This window comes from Passer domesticus, chromosome 25 (genome assembly GCF_036417665.1).
Source record: "Passer domesticus isolate bPasDom1 chromosome 25, bPasDom1.hap1, whole genome shotgun sequence".
NCBI lineage: Eukaryota > Metazoa > Chordata > Aves > Passeriformes > Passeridae > Passer > Passer domesticus.
Window position 1 is genome coordinate 1,296,326 of NC_087498.1, and position 26,698 is coordinate 1,323,023.

The 26,698-nt window shown below is 52.2% G+C and overlaps 1 protein-coding gene across 1 annotated transcript in view; it reads right to left on the bottom strand.

Annotated features, from left to right (window-relative positions):
* The window catches only part of LGR6 (leucine rich repeat containing G protein-coupled receptor 6), a 151,653-nt gene that overhangs the window by 77,654 nt on the left and 47,301 nt on the right, over positions 1–26,698 (bottom strand). The window contains exons 2-3 of the mRNA XM_064399090.1: positions 18,030–18,101; positions 7,293–7,364 (exon numbers count right to left, since the gene is read on the bottom strand). Coding sequence (XP_064255160.1) covers positions 7,293–7,364; positions 18,030–18,101 — 144 coding nt within the window. The remainder of the gene's footprint in view (positions 1–7,292; positions 7,365–18,029; positions 18,102–26,698) is intronic.

Genomic DNA, 26,698 nt, shown 5'->3' on the forward strand with positions numbered 1-26,698 from the left:
ATGGGCCACGCCATTCCCTTTGTCTCAAACCATTTCTGTACTGCACAGGCTCAGGGCTGGCCAAGAGGTAGGGTCTGTCTAGGGATTTCTGAAGTGTGCCAAGCCACCTCCAAACTGCCATCCTGGGGCAACTTGACTTTTCTGGGGATGTTTGATGTGTGTTCACACTCCAGGTGAATCAGCACCTGTCCTGGGCCACGGGAGGTCCTGTGGTCACTGCTGAGGAGGAAAGAGGAGGGGGTGGCGAGGTGGCCACTGCGTAGGGCCCATCCAGGGGATGTGGCATGTGCTGAACAGGGCCACTCCTGTCCAGCCTACCTGTTGATGGAGAGGAACTATGGGCAGGGCTGGGGCAGGGTGTGCTGGGAGGGGGTTCAGGCAGTGCTGAGTCCACACCTCAGGCTGTTGCTGGGCAGTGCAGGGCTGGGCAGTGCTGGGCAGTGCAGGACTCACACTCTGGACAGTGCTGGGCACTGCTGGGGCAGTGCAGGGCAGTGCAGGGCTCACACCCTGGGCAGGGCAGTGCAGTGCAGGGCTCTGCTGGGCAGTGCAGGCAGGTTGGGCAGTGCTCACACCCTGGGCAGTGCTTTGCTGGGCACTGCTGGGGTGGTACAGGGCAGTGCAGGGCTCACACCCCGGGCAGTGCAGGGCAGTGCTTTGCTGGGCAGTGCAGTGCTCACACCCTGGGCAGTGCTTTGCTGGGCAGTGCTCACACCCAGGGCAGTGCTTTGCTGGGCAGTGCAGGGCTCACACCCCGGGCAGTGCAGGGCAGTGCTTTGCTGGGCAGTGCAGTGCAGTGCTCACACCCTGGGCAGTGCTTTGCTGGGCAGTGCTCACACCCCAGGGCAGTGCAGGGCAGTGCTTTGCTGGGCAGTGCAGGGCTCACACCCTGGGCAGTGCAGGGCAGTGCTGTGCTGGGCAGTGCAGTGCTCACACCCTGGGCAGTGCTTTGCTGGGCAGTGCTCACACCCCAGGGCAGTGCTGTGCTGGGCAGTGCAGTGCTCACACCCTGGGCAGTGCTTTGCTGGGCAGTGCTCACACCCCAGGGCAGTGCTGTGCTGGGCAGTGCAGTGCTCACACCCTGGGCAGTGCTTTGCTGGGCAGTGCTCACACCCCAGGGCAGTGCAGGGCAGTGCTTTGCTGGGCAGTGCAGGGCTCACACCCCGGGCAGTGCAGGGCAGTGCTTTGCTGGGCAGTGCAGTGCTCACACCCTGGGCAGTGCTTTGCTGGGCAGTGCTCACACCCCAGGGCAGTGCAGGGCAGTGCTTTGCTGGGCAGTGCAGGGCTCACACCCCGGGCAGTGCAGGGCAGTGCTGTGCTGGGCAGTGCAGGGCTCTGCTGGGCAGTGCTCACACCCCAGGCTGTGCAGGCAGGCTGGGCAGCACGGGCTCTGCACACTCCCACAGGCTGCTTGGGGCTTGCTGGGGAATGGAGTGGCAGCGTGGGCCCGCTGCGGGCGCAGGGTCTGCAGCCAAGGGGATGCACCCGGGCATTTTGCCCTCCATGTTTTGGGTAAGGTTGTGGTTGCACTTGGAGTCTTTCCCTGTGGGGTTTGGTGTGGGATTCCTTCTTGGCTAGTAAGCCCTGGGGCTGCTGCAGCATGTTCCGCCAGGAGTCAGAGCGGGGGCACTCCTGGCTGTGCAGGGCAGCGTCTGGGGAGGGATACCTGAGCAAGGGTGGGATGTCTGGGAAGCTGTGGCAGCCCAAGTCAGCCCATGGCCAGCTGGGATGGGAGCTTCCTGGCTGATGGAGCTCCAGCCAGGACACTTGAGAGGTGAGAAGCATCCAGGCAGCTCATGAGGAGGTCTGGAAGGATGGAAAAGTTTGCAGTTTTCCAGATACCCTCATTAAGCAGCATATTCTGCCACCCTGGAAAGCTCCAAGGCTGGGAGATCATGGACCAAGGAGTTAATTTTGCAAGGGAAGGAGCTTGCAGGGGGTAAAAACAGCCTGTGGAGTGGCTTCCAATGATCCTGGCAATGAAGTTTGCACTGAGGAGCATCAGCTGTGTGGAGAGGAGGTGGGTGCACCATGCTGCAGAGCAGCCCCCAGGAGAGGTACACTCCCAAAATCTCTGCACAGGGATGGACCTGCCAGTGGAGAAAACCTCTGAGCACCAGCTACTGCTGCTGAGCATCCACCCTGGCAGTGTGCCCTCGTCTGAGGGGGGCTACCTCTCCCCTTGCCCTTGGCTGGCTCCAGGCTCCATGCATGGAGATCTCAGCACATCCCAGCAGATCTGGGGCACGATGTTTTGTTGTAGTGGGGCAGCTTGGCTCTCCCCCTGCTCCCTTCCAAGTCTCCACACACCTGCTTCCCTGGGTGTACCCCTGCACGCTTTCTGCACAGGCCTATCTTCATGGCCACTTTCCAGGTGGTTTTTGTGCAGTGAAGCAGCCAGAGGAGGCAGAGCCAAGATTCTGCTCCAGGTTCCAGAACCTCTGGGATTCACTCTGAGGGCAGGGAGAGACCATCTGCACAGGCGGGTTGGTGGAGGAATTCCCAGGGTGTTTCCCATCCTTTTTTAAACATAAACTGATTCTCTGAAAAGACTGGGAAAGCACCAGGCCCCTTGACAGCCCAAGAAGCATCTGAGAGTTTACTTGTGCACATGATTGCAATTAGCCTAGGGCTCTAGCACACTAAAATTAAACTAGGAAAATTGTTTCCATCCCCAGATATCAGCCTGCCTCCTCAGGGGACCCCCCTGTCACCAGAGGGAAGATCTTTGACCCAGCTGTGAGTCAGCTCCTGAACACCCCAGGTTTCAGCTGGTTGTGGTTGGGGCAGCCATTCCCAGCCACACCACGCCTGTCACTTGTCAAACCTCAGCCAGCCTGGGACACAGCCCCCATATCTATAAACACAACATCCTCAATACCCCTGTTACCATCTACTCCAAAGCCTGCTAGTCCTTGTCTTCACATATGGAGAATATGTATTTCCTGACTCATTGCAGCAGCAGCCTGTCCTTGAAGGTCTGTGTCCATCCTCACTCCCCTCTGCTCCAGGTTAAGTGACCTCAGCTGACTCATTGCTCATCACCAGACTCCCAGTCCTTCTCACTGGGCTGCAGGACAAAACACAGGGTTTTATCTCCCTAGCACACGTTGGCTGCAGAAACAAATCCATCTGCAGGAGCAGGAGCCCCAGAGGTTGTGCTGGTCCCTGTGGCTCAGGTGCCCACCTGGCTGAGGTTTAGCCCCAGAGGTTGTGCTGGTCCCTGTGGCTCAGGTGCCCACCTGGCTGAGGTTTAGCCCCAGAGGTTGTGCTGGTGCCTGTGGCTCAGGTGCCCACCTGGCTGAGGTTTCCATCCCCGTGGGCTGCAGAGAACACCCACAGGATCCATCACTGGGCCTTGCACGGCCCTTGCACAGCACGGAAGGAGAAGCACAGCCCATGACTCTGGGCTTGCAGGGCTCAGTGCCAGCAGCCCCACGTGCTGTGTGGTGACAGCCATGCCAGAGGGGTGCCAGCAGCCTGGCAGTGTGTCCCCCTGGGACGGGCTCTGGGAGCAGCAGCGAGGCAGCTCCTGGTGCTCCCTGCCCCTGAGCACGGCCAGCAGGAGGGGAGAAGATCCCCAGGCAGGGGAAGAGGGAGATGAGAGGGGCAGGGTGCTGTGAGAGGCACAAGAGAGGAGCTGAGGGGGCAGGCAGCTGTGAATCCAGAGTGCCAGAGGCTTGGAGTGACCCTTGTGAGCAGCGGGACCCCCGGGGCCCCCTGTGCTGCCCAGGGACCAGCTGTGCACAGGAGCTGCAGGAGCAGGACATGGGTGGGGGAGCCCCATCCATCCCACTCTTCTAGCAGCCCTGCAATTTCTATTCTAGGCTCCCCAGAGGTGAGGACTGGGCAATTCCTCCTCCTTCTGCCTGCTGTCCTCTGGCTGCTCTGCTGCTGCCTTGTGTCCTGCAGGGCAGGTGCCAGGTGGGACAGCGTGGCCTGGGCAGAGCTTGCCCAGCATCAAGAGGAGCAGAAGCATCACAGCTGGTGTCTCAGTGCAGGTGGGTCCCAGCCCAGCAGCCCTTCACTGGCCAACACTCTCAGGGAAGTTCAGTGTAAAGCCTGAAGGGTGATTTGCCCATTTGCCGTCTCTGAGTCTTCTTCTGTCTTGATTTTCAGCAGAGCCAGAATGGTTAAGTATAAACTCAATGCTTTGCCTCTGCCTAGAGTGAGGAGACAGGACTTTCCTCCATGCTCCTGTCTTTTAGCACCTGACATCCCAGCATCTCTCTGATGTTTCCTGTCTCGTGGGGTCTTCAGAGTCCCATCTCCAGATACCCTCTGGAGAGGGGAATATCTCTGTGCTTTTGGGGGAGATTAAATTCCCTATCTGTGTGTTTTGGTGGAGATTCAAGTGCAAAGCAAAGCACATGGCTGCAGGAATGGTTACACAGGGTCTAAGGAGCACAGATTTGTTCTGGTTGGGGAGCAGTGCAGTGAGCACCTCATGCCCTGTGACATGCTGTCCTCTCCCAGTGTGGTTGCACATGGACATAACTGGGGCCAGCCTGGTGTTTCCCAGTTCCCTGGTGCTCCCCAGTTCCCTGGCACACTTCTGTGTACTGCACAAGGCACCAGTTTACACCAATGTACAGCTCCAAGGGTTGCACCCTTATCTCTGTAGTACCACAGTGTCCATAACAACAGCATCCTACAAACCTACAAACCACTTCCCCAGCAGCCCCAGACTCCTCCCAGTCTTTTAGGTTGAAATTTATCTTTGCAGTCTCAGAGTTTCAGGGTACAGGGTCATCTTGGTGGAACCAGCTCAGCAGTAGATTCTGACCCTCAGCAGGCTTGGATGGGGCACAGAGAAGTGCAGCAAAGGGAAGAGGGAACTGAGCTGTGGCTTGGGAAGAGGGTGAGAGTTTTTGGTCACTCCCAGGGCACAAGGAGGAGGGTGATCCAGCCCCATGGCCTCTCTCCAGGCTCTGCTCTCCAACCCTGGCCACAGCCAGACTGAGGGAATACCCTTGTTCCCTCTGATTGCTGGAGAGAGGGAGCAGATCCTTGCAGAGCCACCAGCCCCAGCCAGGTCACTGCTGCAGTGATCTGAGGGACCTTACTCACAACCTGAAGGAAACACAGGGTGGCCTCACCTGCCTTCTTCAGTACATTGCGGTTTTCCTCAGTCTTCTCTTAGTAGAGAAATGAGTGAGAGTCCCCACCCCTGCCAAGAGCCCTTCCAATGTGATTAAGCTCAGTGCTCCTAAGATGTGTCCTGGCAACATTTCTAGCCCTGTTCCAGCAATTCCCAGGGACCAGTCTGTCTCCATCGTGTCCCTCACTGCTGCCCTCACTCTTACAGTGACAGAGGAACAGGTTGGGGTCAATGACTGCTTTTCCTGGAGGGTGCAGGGACCTGCCACTGCATTCCCCCAAAGACCTCGTTGGAGCGGAGCCCACAGAAGCACTGCAGAAGGTAATCAGAGCATCTCCTGTGTGAGAGCACATGGCAGAACAACATTCCACTGCAGACAGGCCAGGGAACCATCAGAGTCTTTGGAAAGTGGAATGCTCCCAGTGATGTGGGGTCTGGTAGTGCCCCTGATTTTAGGAAGCAGGAACTTTGTTAAATAAGAGGTTCATGGGTGGACCAGTCACTGTGAGCATCCACCCTCCTCCCCTGTGGCTGGGCTAGTGCACACCCCCTGGGAAAGGTTTGGGGTCAGGTAAGTGCCAGAGAACAACAGGATCATTAAGATTGGACAAGGCCTCTGAGATCATTGAGTCTCATCACTAACCTAGCACTGCCAGCTCCACCATTAAACCAAGCCCCTAAGCAGGTACATTGTTCAGGCAGGGCTGCAGCCAGGGGGACATGACAGCCCAGATGCCACCCTGTGCCACTGGCACAGCCTGGCTGAGAGCAAGGCAGCTCATCCTGCAGCAGGACACCAACCCAGGCTCTCACAGGACAGCCTGGAGAAAGCTTTACCATGCAACCATTTCCAGATGGAAATGCCCTGATCCCTCACTCCTCTCCTGGCTCTGGGGTCCCTGCTGAGTGTGTCCCTGCTGGTGCTGTGGCCATGTCAGAGAGCCCTGTCCTGGGGCAGGAGGGCAGAGCTCACCCTCCCCTTCCCCTGGGGCTCTGAAGGGCGCTGCAGTCACGCTGCATTCGCCCTTACCCAGGCCTGACACAAATAGAATTGATCAAAAGCACCTTGAAAAGCTCCCCGTCCCCAGAGCAGAAGGCTCCTCTTGTTGAAATTGGGTGGGAGAGCTGCGGTTTTTCCTCAGTTCCTTTGATTTGTTGCCTAATGCAGGGGATGGATAAATCTCTAAGCCCTGAGATTTAGGGCAGGATTCATACTTTACATCTTCAGAAGACGTAGTAAACAGCCTTATATTCTCTAATCCTGGGAGCAGGTTTGTACCTGCTCACTCTGCATAAACTGGACCAGCTACAACAATTTCACATTGTGGCTGAGTTCAAAACATCCCCTTGGGGATGAAATGTTTATTGCAGAAGATTTTTAAGATGGTTCCTGAGGGAGAAAGGGACTCCCACCTCAACATCCTGAACAGACCCTGAGGACTGTCACAGGGACACAAGAAGCAGAGTGACTCCATGAGCAGTGAGACACCATAGGAAGGTGTGAGTGTAGGGCCACAGCACAGCCAGCTCAGCTGAGTGGGGTTTCCAAAGTTTCCAGAGGAGCTTTGTCTCTCAGACCTGCCCCTCTGGCCAGGGGTGGGTGCTGCCTGCAGTGACCTTTATTGAGCAGGGTCAGCAGATCCCTGGTGGCTGCAGTGCTCCGGGGTCCAGCTGCCTCCATGGGCCCTGGGGGATCCCTCAGGTCACACTGCCCACAGATCCCACCTTTCCCAGGTCACCCCAGAGCCCTGCAGAGGCCTCCTGGGCTGTGAAGGGGTTTGTGGTGAGGACAGCTGAGCTGGACAGAGCACAGGCCCCTTTCCCAGATACCTGGATCTTTGAGTTGCTCCAACCCAGCCCCAGCACAGCAGCAGAGCAGATGGGGCCAGTTTGGGGTCTGGACTCCACATCTGGGGGACATCGCTTGAGGGGGGTTTGGTGAGTTTTATGTAAAATGTGAACCTCTGCAGGTTCTCCCAGGACACATTTTGGGCAGTGTGCCCTGGGGAGAGCAGCTCAGTCAGGGGGGTGGGACACAGCTCCCCAGTGACCACAGGGCATGTTTGCCAGGCTGGGTTTCACACCTGACCCCACACCTTGAAGCTTTGCAAGTCCCTGCTCACAGCCAGTGCCAGGGGCTGGGGAGAGGCAGGGACAGGGATTGCTCTGCAGAGAGGAGGGAGTTACTTACAGAATCTTCAGGCTGTAGAGGCCAGAGAAAGCTTCCCCTGGGATCCTGGAGATCTGGTTTCCAGAGAGGCGTCTGCAGTGAAAAGAAGAGGCAGTCATGTGTCAGCCTCCCTGTGATGACAGTCCCCTGTCTGCAGAGGCTTAACAACTCGTCCATGCTGCCACTGTCCCCTCCAGAGGAGGCTGCAGCACCTGTGAGCTGAGCCACACTCCTGAGCTGGGGATCATCCCCTCACCCAGCCTGAGGAACACGCAAAGGAAATCCCAGCTCCTGCCAGACCTGAATGCAGCATTTTCAGCATCCAGAGACAGCTCATGGCTTAAAGCCATTTTCTGCATAGACACAGGTCCCCAGCACAGAAATTACAGCACAGGTAGTGCCCAGCCTACAGACCCTGCTCTATGCCAGGCCTTGGCAGAGAGACTGGAGCAGGGGAGAGCTGTTTCTGGACTGCCCCTAAATCCTGGCTGATGAATGAGGGCCGAGGGATGGGAGAGGAAGATGAAGCAAAAGCAACATCACAATGGAAAAATGGGACATAGATCAGGGAAAAACATTCAGAACTTACTGAAAGAATTTATTGAAGGAAACCTGTGGGATTTGCCGTTGTACAGCATCACCTGATCTTAGAACTCAAAATTTAACGAGGCCCAGAACAGGCTGGGGAATTAAAAGGTATTTGCATTTTTCACTGCCATTAGAAACTGCATCACTGTTATCATCAGGACTGTGGTGGGAGAATGTGGTTGAGCCAGGACTGGAGTCCAGGACTCCTGAATCTAGGCTTGACCTAGAGAAGAGGTGACTTTTCTCTTTCTGCTCCTGTTTTGAGGACAAATATGGGTCCATCAGCCAGAAATCATAAAGGCAGGTTCAACAACCAGATGAAGACCCTAAATTGCTACTAAAATTGGGCAAGAAACTTGTCTACTTGACTTGGAGTGGAATATTGCATCTCCAAGACAGAGACAGGGAACATAATTTGTGACCAGGGAACATATTTTGTGCCCAGGCTCATCTGCACTCTCACAGAAATTCCAAACGAGGCCCAAGAGGTTGGGCACAGACCTGGCAAAGGCAATCACTGAACTTTGACAAAGCTCGTTTCTTTTTAGGCATTTTGTTGGGGAAGGAGACAGGTGTGGAGGCTGAGCAGTGCAGTCCTGGCTGGAAGCAGAGAGCAGGGGAGCCAGGGCTCTGCAGAGGTCACCGAGGGGACCAAGGTGCTCTGGGCAGCCAGGCTCACCTGTGGCTGTGTGGGTGCCTGAGCTCTCCCTCCCCTCGGGAACTTGGAGAAAATCGCTCCCATAATGAGGCCTCTGACAGCATAAACAGCACAGGGTCGTCTCTTTAATATGTGTGAGCAGGTTGGAACCTGCCTCCTGCAGCACATGATCTGCCTGGCAGGCTGGGCTATTTGTCACTTAGGGGCTGTGATTTCGGGTAATTGCCGCTTTTGATTGCTGATTTCCACATGGGAGGGAGTGCTGTCCGGGAGGCTGGAGTGCTTGCCTGGAGGGGAGGTGTTCCTGCACGGCATCCTCAGCCTGCTCCCTGCATCCTCCTCGCTGGCTGTCTGTCCTCACCTCCCAGCAGCTCACACCTACCCCGGGCTCAATGCGTCTTTTCTGGCAGCTCCGTGCCTCTCTGTTCACTTCCCTGGGTGTGTTTGAGTGTTTGCCAGCTCCCTGAATGGATCTGGGACCTCCAGGATTAGCAGGAGAGGAATGTGAAGCTTAAATGGAGCCCAGGCTGGGGCTGCTGGCCTCAGAAGGGTGGTGGGGAGCTCCAGATGCTGGTGGGACACATGCAGAGCCAGCTGGTGGCATCTCAGCACTGTGGGTAACACAGAACATAAGGGGGGAAATAATTCTGTGGTAGATGCCCTGGTTTCACTGGGTGAAATTAGAGGTTTCACAGGTGAATTTAAAGATTCAAAGCATCCCCAGCCCCAGGTAAGGCCCCATGCCTCACTGTTGCTTCAGATGTTCCTGTGCTTGGCCCTGTTGCACTGAGATCTGCCTTGTCCCTGGGCCACCTCTGGTCTCTGGCTCTTCTCTCCATACTTTGCCTCCTCCTTGCTACTGAGGCAGCCCAGCTCCTCTCTCCAGGTTAGGAGTCCATGCCAAGCCAGGAGCAGGCACAAAGGGAGGCACCAACCACAACCACTTCTCTGAACTCTCCTCCCAAGGCAATTGACAGTGTCACTGGGGTCCTGGATGGGCTCTGCCCACTTCTGTGCAGGGGCTGGGAGGTGGGACATGTCTGTGTGTGTGCACACAGGCTGTTTTCAGTTTTCTAGAGGGCTGCACGGCTGGGGTGTGCACACAGGGTCTGGAAGTGTGGGTTTGGATGTTTGCTAGACCTGCCAGGACAGGTGCTGCATGATGCAGGGGGTGTAGCCAGGTGTTCCAGGCAGAGGAGCACGGCTGTGCCACCTGTCTGAGAGCAGATCAGGAATGGGTGAGCTTTTGGGTGTCCTGTGTGGGTGTCCTGTCAAGGGTGACCACTGGAAACATGTCATAGAACCACAGAACAGTTTGAGTTGGAAGGGACCTTAAAGCTCATCTCATTCCACCCCCTGGCATGGACAGGGACAACTTCCACTAGCCCAGGGTGCTCCAAGCCCTGTCCAGCCTGGCCTTGGACACCTGTAGGGACTGAGCAGCCACAGCTGCCCTGGGCACCCTGTGCCAGGGACTCACCATGCTCACAGCCAAGAATTCCTTCCCAATATCCCACCTAACCCTGCCCTCTGGCAGTGGGAAGCCATTCCCCCTTGTCCTGTCCCTCCAGGCCCTTGTCCCAAGTCCCTCTCCAGCTGTCCTGGAGTCCCTTTAAGCACTGGAAGGGGCTCTGAGCTCTCCCTGGAGCCTTCTCTTCTCCAGGTGAACACCCCCAGCTCTCCCAGCCTTGCTCCAGAGCAGAAGGGCTCCAGTTCTTGGAGCCTCTTCCTGACCATCTTTTTTTTCATGCCATTAACTCCCATGCCAGTTCATGTAAGAGAGCCAAGACATAAACATCTTCCTGTGTGTGACCCTTCCTCTGTCCATGGGCACTTGGCACTCTTCCAAGTGCTTGGTTCCCTCTGTCCCTCTCTCTCAAACTCTGCAGAAATTCCCCTGCTTGGCAGACAGGCACCCATTGAATATATCTGCAGAATTCAGATCCCACAGGAAATGCAGTGAAATGGTTTCTTCCTTTCCATTTAAAATGGAACAATAACATTTAGAGTGATCCTGCCAGTGTGACATCCCCTGAGACAGCTCCTAATTTACTCCTTCTGTGGAGGAGGCTTGGGTGGATAATACCCCACCAAGGAGGACAGAAAGGCACTGCCTTTGCCCTAAGCACAGGGAAGAGGAGCTATTCTTGCAGGGCTGAAATTCTGGTCCACAGCACATGGGCTCAGCTCTAGGTCTGCTCAGGGCTCTTTTTAGGACAGAGCTGATTCAGTGCTATGTCCTGCTCTCCTGAAGTTTACACTATGACATAGGGTTGGAAGAAAGAGAAAGCTCTGGATTTCCAGTGGCTGATAGAAGGAGGAAGAGAGGGGGCAGGTAGAAGGGGAGGGTGACAGCTGGATGTGGCTGGCTTGCTTCAGAAAGCTCGTGGTGGATTTTAGATTCTGCCCCCCCGCCTCCCCTTCCACCACTCCCGTGATTTCTGGGAACATTCCTCCAGGCTTTGATCTGCATTCCCAATACACTCCAAGTTGGAACAAACTCATGGTTTACCACCATATGGTTGCTGCTGTTCAGTTACCACAGGCTCAGCCCTCCTGTATCTTGGGCTTCTTGGTCATGCTACAACTTCCATGGCACGCCCGAAGGCTGTGCTGGGCAAGATCGCTCATGTCAGGTGCTCAGGCAGCTCGGTGATGCTCTTATCACTCACATTAGGAGGCAGGAACGTTGCCCATTGGCAGGACAGGACAAACATGTGTGTCCATATCCCAGTGAAATTCTCCCCTTGCCAAACTTTTATTGAGAGTGTCGGCCGCCCCTTTGATCTCCTGCTCGGGTTGGTTTCTCAAGCACTCACCCTCTTGAGGCAGTGTGCCCAGATACTCCATGCTCTTGCCTAAATTGTGTCATCACGCCAAGCCTGGGCCTTCCCCTGGGCACACAGGGGACCACAGCCCCCCTGTCATGCCTGAGTTTGTTCTTGTGCTGGTGCAAAGCAGGAATGAAGCCAATTAAGTCAACAAGTGAAAACATGGTGCATTTGAGAAAAGGGCCAGGCTTGGACTCTTCCTTCTCACACAGGAATCTGCAGCTGGTCCTAGTCTGGTATCTCCTGAAGATGCCTCTAATGTGGTCTCTGCTGTCTCACTCCATCCCTGAGGAGAAGACTGTGCTTGTTTCCAGCCCTGCTTGCTGTACCCCCCTTGAATGCCTGTTCCAACTCGATAGATTGATCGCATTTGTTCTTTTGTTTATGGTCCTCAAGCCAGTTTTCAACCCACATGAATGTTCATATGCAAGCCAGTTTGGATGCATTTGCCAAGTAATATTAGTAAGACACAGCTCCTTAATGAACAGGACACTGAACATCTTCACTCCATCTCTTTATATTATAAACTGCAAAGTTTTCTGTTTGTTCCCTCCAAATCTTCAGAGCAGTTTTCACTTTTGACTCTACTTTTGGTGCCCCGCTTGGGGTACCCCAGAACATAGATAGTCATATGGAAAGCAGTTTGCAGGAAAACTGGGGCCAGCTATCTGAACTGGCAAGGATTTTTCAGTTGCTGAACACTCTCCCTGGTCTAAGTGGAGTATAAATAGAATGGAAATCTCTAAATTTTCAAAACAATTTGAATTTGATTTGGGCAGCTGCAATATCTTGGCCTCATTGGTCAATGTTCATGATAGACAACCCCTTAGAATCCCTTGTCTCCTGTCCTCACCTGCACCTTAGCCAGTGCTAAGGACAGCCCTCACACCATGCACAGGGATGAGTTTTGGGAGGCTTCATCAGAGGAATTATCCTTTAACTCTCTCTGTGCTTCTGCTCACCCACTGAATTGATGAGCAGCACCATCCTCTGCCAAGGACTGGTGCCAACCAGGGCGACAGAAAGTCCTGGACCAACCAGAGCTGGTCTCCTTTTTGCCAGCGAGTTGTACCCTGCTGCCTTCTCTGCACAGGAGCCGTGCAGAATCCTGGGGGATCCACAGGGGCCAAGAATTCAGAGCTGCAGCTCTTTAGCTATGGCCATCTGGAAACAGAGGGCTGTGCCAGGCAAGGTGAAAGGAGCAATGATTCTGCCTCCAAATCTCAGCATGGCAAAACAAGGCCATGGCCCTACAAGCCTTTGTGTCTCCATGAGACCTGTCCAGCCTGATGTGTCATGGAACCCCACCAAAGCTGCTGTCTCAGGAGTCCCCTACTTCAGACACGTTACTGCACTGCTCCAGAAGCAGCTTCTGACCCAAGTGCCAGCACATGTGAGCATTGCCCAGGAATGCCAGCCCCACTTCCAGGGAGGAGCTGTCACTCCCAAAGGAACCATGCCCCACTGCCAGCATCACTACAGTGCTGCCTCCTCCAAGACTGACATTGCCTCGGAGTGAGAGCCTGTGCTGAACAACCCTCCCAGAGTGGATGTTCCAGATGCCTGGAAGCTGATGAGGGGGTGGGGGTGCCCTAACACCAGGCAAGGGCAGCCCAGAGCAGCGCTGGTGCCCCATAAGCTGTGATGGCTCCATTGGACCCACATGGAAAGGGGAGTGAGAAGGGGTTTCCCTCACAGGTGCAAGGCAGGAGGAGAGGGCTGCTGCATTCACATTCCCAGCACCCATGCCTGCATTTTATTTCATTTTGCTTTCGTGCCATTTCTTGGTCCCCCAGGCTGGCAGAGAAGGTGACGGTGGGTCCTGAGCGCGGTGCTGAGCCTGCTGCGCTGCGCTCCCCGTGACGCTGAGTCCCTCTGCCCTCGGGGCCCGAGAAGAGGCAGGTGAAAGAGCCAGTGGCTGGGAAGGGGTCTGATCTTGCCGCTGTGCCCCGAAGCAAGAGGTGAATGGCAATGAACACCTGCCTTTCGCTGCAGTTTCTCTTCTTGGCACCGAGCGCTCGTGCTTGGATTCAAAGCGCGGTAACAAAGCCCTCGCCGGCGAACACATTTCAACATGTTATTATTCCCAAGCCGGCTTTCAAGATCTCTTTCTATTCCTTCTGTACTGATTGCTCTTGTTTCTCTTGGCTCCCAGCTCTGGCTTTTCAGGCTTCATTAACTGGAATTTATTAGCAACTTTAAACAATCTTCCTGCTGCCAAAAAGAGAGAAAGAAAAGAAGGGGGAAAAAAAGGAAAGAAACAAAGAGGAGACATACTAAACTCTGGGCTGCTCCCTGCCTGTGTGAGGCCCAGCTCTGAACACCTCTATCTGTGCAGGTTTTCTTTGGAGGGAAAGTCTGGTGAGTGCCTGGGCTGGGACCATGCAGCCTCTGGTGCAGCCTCTCCTGTCTCTGGAGGGGGAGACTGGAGGGCCAGAGGGGAGCACAGCCTGCTGCCACTGAGGGCCCCTCTCCCATTGCCTCTTCAAAGGCAGCTGAGACTGGAGAATCTGGTCTCTGGGCATCCCCTGGGCATAAGAACTAATTGCAATCACAACACCTTCCTGAGCAGCTCTCAGTAAATACAATTGGCCCACAGGGCACACCTGAGGGCCTGCTTTCATTGCTGGACAATGAAGCTCTGGCAGTGAAAATAACTACCCAGACCACACAGGGAGTGAGCTGGAGCAGTCCCTGTACCCTCATCTGTGCCCTAACCACAGCATCCCCCCTGATCTCATCAGGACATGTTCGGTGCCCAGAGAAGAGGGGAGCCAATGCCCTGTGGGACACAGCCTGGCTGGGTGTCACGGGTGCTTGGGTGATGGCTCTGCTGTCCTCAGGACCCTCATGTGCCACCCTGCTCTGGTTTCTTCCTCACAGGCCTCCACCCGGTGTGGGCGTGTGCAGAGGACTAATGTGCTCAGGGCTCAGGTGGGCCCAGCAGCCTGGATTTACAGGGCTCCTCAGCAGTGAAACCTGGCACGTTTTTCCTTGTTGTCCATGGGACACATGTGCTTCATCCACCCATTTTTGCAGCGGTCTTCCCCTTTCCCATTATTCCTTTTCCTCTGCTGAATCCCAGCTCCATGCACAAGCTCAGCCATGATCTCTGATCTCTGACTTGTGTGAAACTTCACCTCCATGAGGAGCCTGGGGTGGTGCTAAAATAGAGGAACGGAAGGAGGAGAAGTGGTGAAAGGTGTGAAACACCAGCTCTCCTCCACGGGAACCTGGGCTACTGGGGCTAAATCTAATGAGAGACAAGACAGAATCAGAGAATCATGGGCAAGAGCAGGAGGGGAGAACCATAAGGAGCCAGAGGAACCTGGGCTTTCTCTGACTGTTGAAGAAGATAAGGGTTATAGAAGAAGGATAAGGGGTGTCAAGAGTTCCTGGGATGTTTCTGAACATCAGATCATTTCATAGAATCTCGAAAAGGAGATTTGAAACTCTGGATTGAAATTGGCAAAGTTTTGCTGTGGAACCTCTGATTTTTTTTTTTTGTAAGATTCAAGCACCTAAGTTATCTTTGACAATAAAGCAAATATAAATTGAATTACCATTTTCTTTTAGAGCTTTACCCAAAGTAAAAGACTAAATGTTAAGAAGTAATCAGAAGATGAAACTATTTTTTCTCTCTCAGGTGAAAAAAAAAATTGGGGTTGACCAGAGCCCCAGAACATCTGTTTTTGTTCACCTTGAACTGAATTTTGTAAATTTTGTCTTTGGTTGCTGCAGCCTGTCACTCACTTGGTTTATCCAGCAGATAATAGGGAACATAAGGCTGTAGATATTGAACTATTAGAGAGCATCCAAAGGAGGGCAGTGAAGGTGGTGAAGGACATTGAGGAGAAGCCGTGTGAGGGCAGCTGTTCTGTTCAGCCCCTGGAGAGGAGGATGAGGGCAGGCACTGATCTCTCTGTGAGCACTGACAGGACCCAAGGGATTGGCCTGATATTGTGTCAGGGGAGGGAACTGGTCATGGCCCCAGGCCTGACAGAGTTCAAAAAGCATTTGGACCAAGGTGTGGCTCTTGGGGATGGTGCTGTATAGGGCTGGGAGTTGGACTTGTTGATCTTTGTGGGTCTCTTCCAACTCAGACCATTCTGTGACTCTGTGTAGAAGGCAGACTGGGACCATAATGCCACCCAAAATCCTTGGGGGTGAGAAACCTGCTGAAGGCTTTCCATCTAACTGAAGACAGGCACTGCAGCCAGGATGAACTGCAGGAGAGTCTTCTTCATTGTCAGCACTTCCCTGCTGGAGGGGGACAGGCAGGAGGGCAGGCAGGCAGGCCTCCCTCCTGCCCAGGAGACACTGCCACCGGGATGGTGGGTTTGGGGTAACTGCACTGTCCCTCACTGCTCAGCAGGGCTTTCTGCTCTTCACTCACTTGGCATGTCCCAGCACAGGCAGTTCTGCCATGGGGATGAAGACAAAGGGCTTGGTCTCATGTGCTACGTGTCACCCTGGCAGCCACTGGGAATGTGTCCCAGGCAGATGAAATCAGCAGAGATCTGAGCTGTGAAACCTGAACAAACTTCCCTTGAGGATGTCTAAACAAGCTGGATTTGTTTGCTTGATTCTTATGCGTGTCCTGGCACAGAGGGCGATCCCAGCCTGAATGTCATGGTCCTGATGTAATGTTGTGGGATGAAAATTTGGTGAAGATATAAATGAAAAGAGCAGGGGAAATGCCAGGCAAGTTGCATTATTGGCCAATGACAGCCCTATGAATGCTGTACAAACTGTCCCTGTCTAGCTGTTGTTGTTGAAAGAATCACTTTTAATTTGCCATAATATACAAAATCCTTCCTTGCTTGATTTCATATAAATTACTTGATTTCCATAAATAGGATTACTATCTTAATGCTATTAAATTCAAGCAGGCACTTTGCTATGCATAGCTATATGATGCTGCAGTTTGCATTTCTTCCCCTAACTGTGATGTCAGTCCTTTCTAAAGGGGGACTTGTGACACATTGGACCTCCAGTAAAATGTTATCTAACACCTTCCAATTATTTTTTCAGATTTTCCTCTTTAAATTTTTCCCCTTTGCCTGTTTCATTCATAATTATTTTTGGCTGTGGGAAGCTGGCTCTTTTGGAACCTATGAATATTTATTCCTTGCTGGTTGAGGCTGCTCTGTTTGTACATGACGTAATCAGGACACGGTTGCTTGCAGCAAGACAACTGCTAATTGTACACAGCAGAGTCTGTGTGTGTGAACAGCCTCAGCACCCCCAGTGAAGGTGCTGGGTGCCCACACTTCAACATGGACGTTGAAAGGAGAAAGGCTGCAAGATGGGTGCAAAGTGCTGAAGAGCCCACTTCTGTGGGCAGCTCTGGCTCCAGAGCCAGAACAGGATCAAAAATGCCTCCTTGTCAGCCTGTAAATGCCTGCTGGGGAAGGGGGCTTGGGTGGCTGGGGCCCTTACAGCTTTAATGAATTTGAAATACAGAGGGTGATCAGTTACAAGACCATTTGAAGTAAAAACCTGTACTATAAAATCACAGAATCCTGCAATGATTTGGATTTGGAGGGACCTCAAAGATCTTCTCATTCCACCCCTGCCATGGGCAGGGACACCTTCCAAAAACCCAGGCTGCTCCAAGCTCTGTCCAGCCTGGCCTTGGACACTGCCAGGGATCCAGGGGCAGCCCCAGCTGCTCTGGGCACCCTGTGCCAGGGCCTCCCCACCCTTACAGGTGTTAGGGTAATATCTGTAATTCTGACATTTTGGAAAATACCATTTATGAAATGCCAGTGCTGTGCCTTGTGGTGGCAGCAAGATCTGATTCAGAAAAGTGAAAGTGTTTCATTTAGGCAGATTAAGTTGCAGTAACTGTTATATACACAGTAAGTTTACAACACACATCAAATGAAACATTAATATTAGGATTTCATGAATGCAATAACAGTGTTTTGAAGAAATTGTGTTTTCCAACAGAAGCTGTTGTGTTGAAAGTACCAACAGCATGAGAATAACACCTGGAGGTATTTCTCATGGTCAAGTGGAGTAAGACCATACAGGTGCAATTTACTCATGCAGAAATGGTCAACCTCAACATTCTGCCCCCTGGGCTCCCATTTTTTGGGGCTCACAAAGGATTCCAGTGGTTTCTTGTGCTGCTGGTTAATTTTCACACTTTCAGAAGTGGGGCCACTCCTCACTGACACACAGCCACATGCTGATCCCCAGGACTGAGACTGCTGCTGTGTCTGAGTGTGTCTGCTCAGACCTCAGTGCACACTGGTGGGACACCTCAGCCTCTGGGGAAAGCTTTTTGGGCTGCAGTTTGCAGGGTGGGTCCCACCCGACCTGCGAAGCGCCCAGGGGTTCACGTGGGCTGCAGGAGGCTGTGAGGGGGACCCTGGCTGCTGAAGGGTGGGAGAAGCTCTCTCTTTGCTGGCTCTGCTCCAGGGTACAGTGTTGATTTTTGAATGAGAGATTAGGTCCTCTTTTATTTGGCTTTTGGCACCACCTCAGCCTGAAGGTGATGACCTCAGTGAAACCTAAGCTGGAGCAGCAAACAAACCCTGTCCCAGCACAGTCAGCTTCCACCTCAGCCTGCAGCTGCAGGAGCTGCACTGGAAGCTGTGGCCAGTGCTGGAGGACCCTCTGCAGTGTCCCCCCAGCCCAGCACCCCCTGCCCGGGCAGCACCCCGTACTCACAGCTCCTCCAGGAAGCGCAGGTGTCGGAGTGCGCGGGGCTGCAGCTGGCTGATGTTGTTCATGCTCAGGTCTCTGGCAGGAAGCAAAGACAGAGGTTTCTGATCAGTCACGCAGTGGTTTGCATAGAATGAGCCTCAGTGCCAGGCTCTGTGTACCCCCTCTGCTAAGTGGGAGGGTGAGAAGCCTCAGCAAACAGCATTTCAGCATTTAACATCTGATCACAGCCCGGGCTCTGCTGCAGAGGGATGGAGAGGAGTAGCCAGAGAGAGCTGGCTCCTTCAGGGTGGTCTGCCTGAGCTCCTCCAAGTTATGAAGCAAGTTAGGACATTTCCCAACAGCATAAGCAGTCTTGCTGTCTCACAAGTTTTGGAGAGCGAACAGGAAGCCCCGTGACACTGGAATAGGACAGCATGTCCTTGGGCCCAAGAGCATCTCTCTGTCACCATGGCCATGCCAGCCCCCACAGGGAGATTTTCCAGTGTGTGGACAGACATCTGCTTCTGAGGAGACAGCAGCCCATGAGAGAAGGGGTCCATCCCACTGGACTGGCTTTCTCTACACAGACTAGTGAACCACACCAGGACTGAGGGACAGAGGTTGGCTCTGTGGGTGACAAACTGGGGTTGGGAGGTGGAGGGAACCTGGCTGATTGTGCTTGTCTCACTCTGCCATCTCCAGCTAAAGGCTCATCTCCTCTGCCTGGCTTCCAGTGGAGCCTTTGGAGGAGGTTGTGCTGGTAGCCAGAGGGTCCAGCGTGGTGCTGAAGCCCTCTGCACGTTACAGTCACTGTGAGCTGCCTGAGCAGAGCTCTCCTCATCTCAGGGTGTGAGAGCAGCTGAGTCTGTCCTGAGTGATTCAATACACAAGCTGTATTTGGGAAAAAAAGAGGATATTTCCAGGCTGTTCGTGGGGTCTGATAGCTGCAACCCTGCCCTGATGAGCAGCTGCACGTGAAGAAACCCATGCTGCTTACCCCAAGCTAGACCAGGCTGTGTCCAGGTGAGCAAGGGAGCACTGACCTTTAAAGCTGAGCTAAGATGAGACTGAATTGAAAGCTGGTGTGGTTAAATTCAGTGGGAATAGATGGGGCATATCCCCTGATGAGCAAAGCAATGTGGGCTGTGTCATCTGGGTGCTGGAGAGGCAGAGGGGCTGCTCTTTGTCACTGTGCACACACAGGGCACAGCTCAGCTCCTCCTGGGACTGAACACACAGCCTGGTGGGTGTGATGGGAAAACGAGGAGAAACAACAACCAAATAAAGGGAAATTTATTTACTCTTTCCTTCTGTGAACCTCACAGACTTGTGAGCCTGAGGAAGGACGTTCCCTGCCCTCCCAGTGGCACTGGGAATGTCTTGGCATTGGGAGGAGGCTTGTGCCAGGGACAAGGACAGAAGCACAAAGGAGAAAAGCCCCTCAGGAGAGCCCAGCAATACAAGAGGAACCTCTCTGAGCTGTTCCACCTGCTCAGAGCACCTGAGATCTCACAGGTCACATAGCAAAGGATCTGGAGCATCTCAGCTGGCTTTGGGCTCTGGGTAGGAAATTGCTTCACTGAAAAAGGAGTTCACTGAAAAATTTACTGAGATGCCTTTGTATTCTTCACTAAAAAATGCTGGAGTTTTGCTGGTGAAGAGCAGGACACCTGGGGGGCATAGGCTTCTACATTTTGATCACCTTCCACAAAAAATCCCAAACCACCGTGTTCCAACCAGCTCTATTTGGCATTGGTGTCACTGCAGGTGACACATCAAGAAGGTTGGAAGTTGTCTTTGCATATGCTCTGGAGAGGTGTCCTGTGACAAAACCATGCACTTTTGTGAGCCCTTTTGAAAATACTCCTGGAGAATTTTACTTTTTTCTTTATAACTTTCTCTCCTCCAAAGAAGTAGTAGAAAACTCACCAAAAATCTATGTGAATTCAAAATTCTTTTCATAGTGAGTGCAAAAAGAAAATTATTGCCTGCACTGTTCTGTGTGCAATGCTGCATTCTATATTTTGGTGATCCTGGGATACAAGGGTTAAAATATTATTTTGTGCTGCTTCTATTTTTATTTTTAAACCCCCCAAGGGCAGTTGCTACTTAGCACCCATTAAAACATCTTTTTTTCCTACATCAAAGTGTCTTCTGTTTGTGTTGTAATGAATCTGTCTGATGTTTTGACATGTTGTGGAACAATGTGAAAATAACGAAAAATAATGTAAAATGAAAGACTGTGAGAGAAAACACAGATCTGAAACATCCAAGATCTCCTTGAAACTGTGAGGTAAATTCCTTAAGTTGCCTTCTGCTGGCAGTGTAGAGAATGCCCCTTGCCTGCCACTTTCCAAGCCTCATGGAGCTGCCTTCTGTGTGCCCAGGTGCTCCCCAGCTGTGGTGGGGACAGCTGGACACCTGGGTGGGTGGTGGCTGCAGGGATGTGCAAACTCATGAGCCTGGACCTATCAGGATGGGACTCCTCAGTCCTGACAGCAGCAGGGCTGTAGGAGGCTGAGGATATGGGAAAATATCTTTTATTATCTTTTGGAATCCCAGATGGTTTGAAAAGGAAAGGACCTCCAAGCTCATCTCATTCCACCCCCTGCCATGGCTGGGACACCTTCCACTCTCCCTGGCTCCTCCAAGCCCCATCCAACCTGGCCTAAAATGAACAAAATACAGTGGTTTCTGAAGAAATCTTCCAAAAGGCAGCGGAGAGATGCCATGATCCCATCACTGTGGCAGCCTCACAGCTCCACAGAATGTGGCTTTTCTTTCAAAGCCCCCCTTCCCTCCCACCCCTCCTCCTGCAGCCCTGGGGCTCCTGGCCACGGGCAGGTCTGAGACAAGGGGGTCTCTCCCACCATTTCTTTGGACAGTGAAAAAGAGCCCAGCCTTTTTTCAAGGTTGTTACATAGAAAATATTTTGAGTACTTTTATTTAAAAGTCACGGATGTTTTGGCTGTTTGAACACTCTGGTGGTTTGCAGTCCTGCAGGACTCAAGTGTAATACATCTACACTGACAGCCCTGGAAAGGGCACCCCAAAAGGGCAGATCTTGGCAGTGGTTTGCCAGCTAATGAACAGCAAGGCAAAGGTTCCAGGGACTCAGTTTTGCCATTAACTCTGCAGTGTGACGTCCTGCAGGGACCTCCCAGCAGCTCCTCCAGAGCAGGGGACATCACACCCTGTTGGATGCTGTGGTGGAATTCCTGGCCTGGCTGTGGTGTGAGGACAGCATGGAATGTGCAAGGACAAATGGTGTGAAGGAGAAACAAATTCCTCCAAGGGCTGGAAATAAACTTCCCAAGCACAGCCCTGGACCTGGTGATTTTTCTAGCCACAAAAGTACGAGATGTTTCTCCACAGGCTGTCCATGCTTGTGTGAAAGCTGAGGCACAGGATTCTTGCCTGAAGTGTTGTGGGAGTAAATATTTGACTTATTACTCATTTAAAGATGTTGTTGACTTGTTGCTGTGTTTTCCCAAGCTTGTGATTTTCCTCTTCGTAAGGTTTCTTATGTTATGTACATCCCCAAGACATGCAAGGGTGGAAATGCTTCCTGTCAGAGCAATCAGAGAAGCTGTTTATCTCTTCAAGTGTTTGGGGGTGGTTACTTCAGTCAGCCACATTCAGTTAATTTAAAAGGAACCCATGGTGTTTGAACCTTGCTGGATTATTATTTCTGCAGCATCTAGCAGAATAAATAGGGATCCATAGATAAATGGGTCAGGGGCTCCTCTGACCTTTCTCAGCTGTGTCAGTGACCTTGGCTGTCCAAGCTAGGGCTCTCTTCTGAGTGACAAGCATCCAGGGAAGCTAAACAAGTGCTGGGTCACTCTTGTCTGTGCATGGCCCTTGTCATTGGCACTGGAGAAACCATTCCAAAGGTGAGGTCTATACCAGAGCAGGCAGTACAGAAACGCACAAATGATTCAAATCCCAAAGTCCCTTAAATTCTAAAAGAAATCAGAAAGGTAGGAGAAGAAATGGGGTGCTGCATCTTCACCCAGGCTTGCAGTGTAGGACCTGCAGAGGAACTGTCCAGATTCTTGCCTTTGAGTTCACGATACCACTCAGCAGTGGTGCCCTGGGACAAGCCACCCCTCTCCTGTCCCAGAGCTCCCCTGTTCCTCCTTCTCCAGTGACTGGTCTGTACTGTCCTCTCTACAAAATATTAAATAAAAGCAGGAATTCTTTTGCTGCCAAATCATCCTTCATGGCTGTGGTCTGGAATGCTGCCAGTAGAGTGAATTACTCTACTACTCCCCAAACTGAAACTGCTCTCACATCACCCCGCTTACCCAAGAAGCAATGCCTTTTAATGCCTCCTGCATTAGGTGTAGAATACACCTATGCTTTCAAATGGCACTGCACCAAAGCCATCATGGCTATAATTAGTGTGATTTAACTTTCCCCCCTTCCCCAACTAATTCTAAACATTTATCGTAAGCATTTCTAACTTGTACCTGCAGGAAAACTGAGACACAGTTCATGGAAACTGAGCTCATGTGATTCAGCCTCAGACCTTACAACTCCTCTGGCCCTCGAGGGGTTCCTTAAATTATTTGCTTTGATGTCACCCTCTTTCATGAACAACCTTTGATTATTCACTGATTAGCTGATCTTCCTTACCAAAAAATGAGGTGACAGACACAGGGTGCAGGGACTGCCTGCCACGCTTCCCACCCGTGCTGGGAGATGGTGACCACAGAGTTTTAGCTCAGGGGTGATAGGAGAAAAGAGATCAAAGGGTTTTTCCTTGGCATGGCTGCTGGGGCAGGCTGTGTGGGTGCTCTGAGCCGTGGATGTCTCTGCGGGGAGCGTGCAGCCCCTCTGGGAGGGGGCAGAGAAGGCACCTGCAGGGCTTGGACCTGCCTGCTCTGGGCCAAAAGGACAGGATTTTCTGCTGCTCTAAGGGGCTGCACAAAGGACTCCCTGCAAGCCTTGCCTGAGATGGGCCTAAGCAGCATCCCCAGGATGCTCCTCCAGGGACAGCAGGACTGATGCCTCTCACAAACCCAGGGCATCTACAGCTGCCCACTAAACTGGGGGAAGATGAGCCCTGCCCATGAGCCCCACAGCTCCTGATGTGTGTCTTCCCAGGCACAAAGCAAAGTGTTTCCTCAGAGATGGGCTGCAGTTAATTAATGCAAGCAGAATTAATGCAAGCAGAAGCCAACAGACCTAAAGCAACATGGGCTGAAGTCCCCCTAGAGCAGCACAACAGGACCAGGGCTGCTCAGCCAGGAGGGTTTGAAGGGGAAACTGCCGGGGTAGGGTTTGGCTGAGGCCAAGCAGAGGGACCTCAGAGCCAGATGTGCATCTGTCCATAGAAAATTGTACAGCTGGCAGAGAGATTCTCCTACAGAAAGAGCATCTCCTACCTGTGGCTGGGAGAAGACATTCCCCAACAACCTCTGTCTACTCCAAAGGGACAGAAAATCTGGTCCTTAGCTTCAGTCCCCTGAGGAGCTCCCCATGGGTCCCTCTGTCACTCAGCAAAACAAGAAGCCTGTGTCTTTCTGCTCGTTCAGCTGCCTGCAAGAGTTTTGTTCTGCAAGGTTTCTGCAGGCTCAGGTTGCTGTTCCTGGACCTTCATGGAGCCCACAGTGGGACACTCCATGGGCCTCTGGCTTCCTTGGTACCTCAGTGAAATCCAGTGTGTGCAGCTACAGCTGGGAATGAGGGCAGACACGGCCCCAGTCACTGGACAAGACTCTGTATTTTGGGAAATAAAGCTCTTGCTCCCTGTTTGTAAGCAGGCAGAGTCACCCCAAAGGACAAATCTGACTGAGATCCTGGTTTGAGCCCACAGGAAGCTGCTTAGAATCCTGCATGGTGACTGTCTTCTCAGCCCCTAAATTGCTCTGCTGTATGAATATGTTCATATTTTTCAAGATGTTCAGGATATTAATGTGCTCTCTCCCCAGCCCAGGCTCAACCCAGCTCCTCTCACTTTTGGTGCTGAACCTGTGGCTTCCTGGACCATAAAAAACTCCTTCCTCACACTCAGGCAGGTGAGCAGACATTTTAGTGATTGTGAGGAGAAGTTAATGACCTGGTATCTTTTTGATTAATTAGTTGCACAATTACAGCATTAAGGCCTCCCAGTCCAGCAGTCTGATTTCTAGGGGAACTGAACAAACCAACCCAAAATTCCCAGCAAGGCCTGTTCTTGTAAGGAATGAAACACCCTGAAATCCCTGGGTGCTGAGCACTGTCTGTGTCTCTCTCCTGGCCATTCTCATTAGCATCCACTAAAAATTCACAGTTACACCACCAGAAAAGAAGGGCAAAGGCAATAAATGATGGTTTCAGAAATACTTCAGATTATACCAGAGTGATTCATAAAGGTTCTTACTATCTCTTTTCCTCTTTATCTTGAAATCTCAAAGGTCACCACAAAATGCCTGGATTGCCTGGGGCAAAGCTGGGGCTGAGGATAGAATGGTACCTGGAGCCATAGAACCAGCTGAAATTCTTCCTAACAGCCTGCAGGTTGAAAACTACACTAAAGGTAGTCTCTATAAAGAGAAGGAGAAAGGGAAGATAAAGAGATCAAAGCACTAAGAGCTCATTTACATCACACCATATCTGGAGGCACCAGCACTGCTTCAATCCCATATCACTGCAATGGGCAAGAGCAGAACGTGTTTCTACTCCCACCTCTCCACATTTGAAAATAGATCAGTCATCTTAGATCATCCCCCACGTGTAGGCCCTATCCCAGATCTCCACAACATTTCAATAATAAAGTCTCAGCCAAGGCCAGTTTGCCAGGGTGAGATTAAACCCATTCTGGCACCAGAAGGTCTTTAGAAGCTGGGTCTGTGCAGTGAGAGCAGTGACCCTTGGCAAGTAAAGCTCTGCCACTCTGGCTGCACCTCTCCCTGTACCTGCCCTGGCTTTGCCCTGTGCCAGGTGCCTCCAGCGTGGGAGCAGGAAGGGGCTGAGCAGGGCACTGATGCCTTTCTGCCCACGGGAATGGCTGTGTGGGAAACAGAAGAAATCACTTCTAGAAACCTTCTGCCAGGTCACGGCTGCCAGCAGATCCCATCCCACCCCAGGGCCCCCAGGGGCTGCCAGGGGGAGTCAAAGGAGACAGGAGGGAGTGGGGTGCAAGCCCAGGGCAGGTGGAAGCTCAGGGCACTTGGCAGGACAGGCTGCAGCCAGAGGGAGGAGAGAGGGCTGGGAACAGGGGCAGGAATCAGACTTGGATCAGAACATAAGGGCACTCTTTCCAAATAGGAAAATTGTGAATTTTGCACAGTGTGTCACAGAATCACAGAACCATAAAATATCCTGAGCTGGAAGGAGCCCACAGCTCCTGGCCCTGCACAGGACAGCCCCAAGGATCTCCTCATGTGCCTGAGAGTTGCCCAAATGCTCCTTGAACCCATGGAGATTGTTCTCCTGGACTCTGTCTCCTGTCTGTAGCTGTCCTGGCTCCCAAGGAACATGGCAATCCCAGGGGAAAGCCCTTGGGAGGAGACAGGGAGCACATGGCTTCTCTGGCTGGGTGCAGCTTGAGGAGCATGACAGGCACTGACATCCTGCACGAGTGCTGTGGTGGCTTCTGTGCCCATCACACCGAGCTGGAGATGGGGAACCTCCCACAGCAAACAGGGGCAGGCTGGCAGAGCCCCTGCCATTCCCCCTTTCACCTCCCAGACAGAGCAGCCACTGCAGCAGTCTGCTTTGAGTTGGGTGTTGGGCAAGAAGCACAATTTTTCTTTATTGTTACCATTATTTTCTGTTACCATTCACCAAAAACATGAATATGTAAGTTCATGTTTTTGGTGATTGCCATGAAAGAGAGGTCCAGAAGGAATTGGTTTGGGTTGATCAAAATGATAAAAAACATGTTGTTTTCCCCCCCTCTCCCCTTCAGTGTTGACATTTAAAAAGTCATCCCAGAAAAGACATTCTAAACCAGAAGTAATTTGAAAAGAAAAAGTCTTTCTGTCCAGAAAATGTCAAAGCAGGACTTCTCAACTTCTTTAAAACTCCTTTTACATGTTAGCTTAACTTAATAGGGTTCAGGGTAGCAAGTGGATGAGCTGGGTCAACCTTAACATTTTCATCAGTGTGAGCACATCAAATCTAAAAGAATCTCTAAACTAAAAAGAAATGTTGGGGCCTGAATGAGAGCAAGGAACACCTTTTTAAAGAAAGAAAAATGAAATTGCGAGTATATGTCCTTTCTTCCCACCATGCCCTTTGGAGCAGCCACAGCCCAGCAACATCCTGACTTTTGGCAACTAAATGGTCTCCACTATGAAAAGTGGAGGCTTTTGAAAGAGAATGAAAAGAACCTCATTCTTTTCTTGAACGAAGAAATAGTTCAAGAAAAGAATGAATGAAAAAGAATGAAAATGAAAATATAAAAGAACCTTACATCCCCTTGTGAGGATGAAAAGAACCTCTCATCCCCTTGAGTCCAGAGTGGGGGTTCCGTGTCCTCCTTCAGGTCTCTGCTGCATTTCATATCCTCACTTGCCAGGCTTTTTGGGGACAAAATTTCTCCTGTGGGAGGAATTATTCTCTTAACCTGGAACAGCTACCAGGGAAAGGTGAACCCAGGAGCATCTTCCTCTTTGCTGCCCAGCCAAAGCCTTTTGAGCAAGAGAAGGAGCAGCAAACAGCAAACCAACACAACTGGTGCATCCCTAGCATTCCCCATG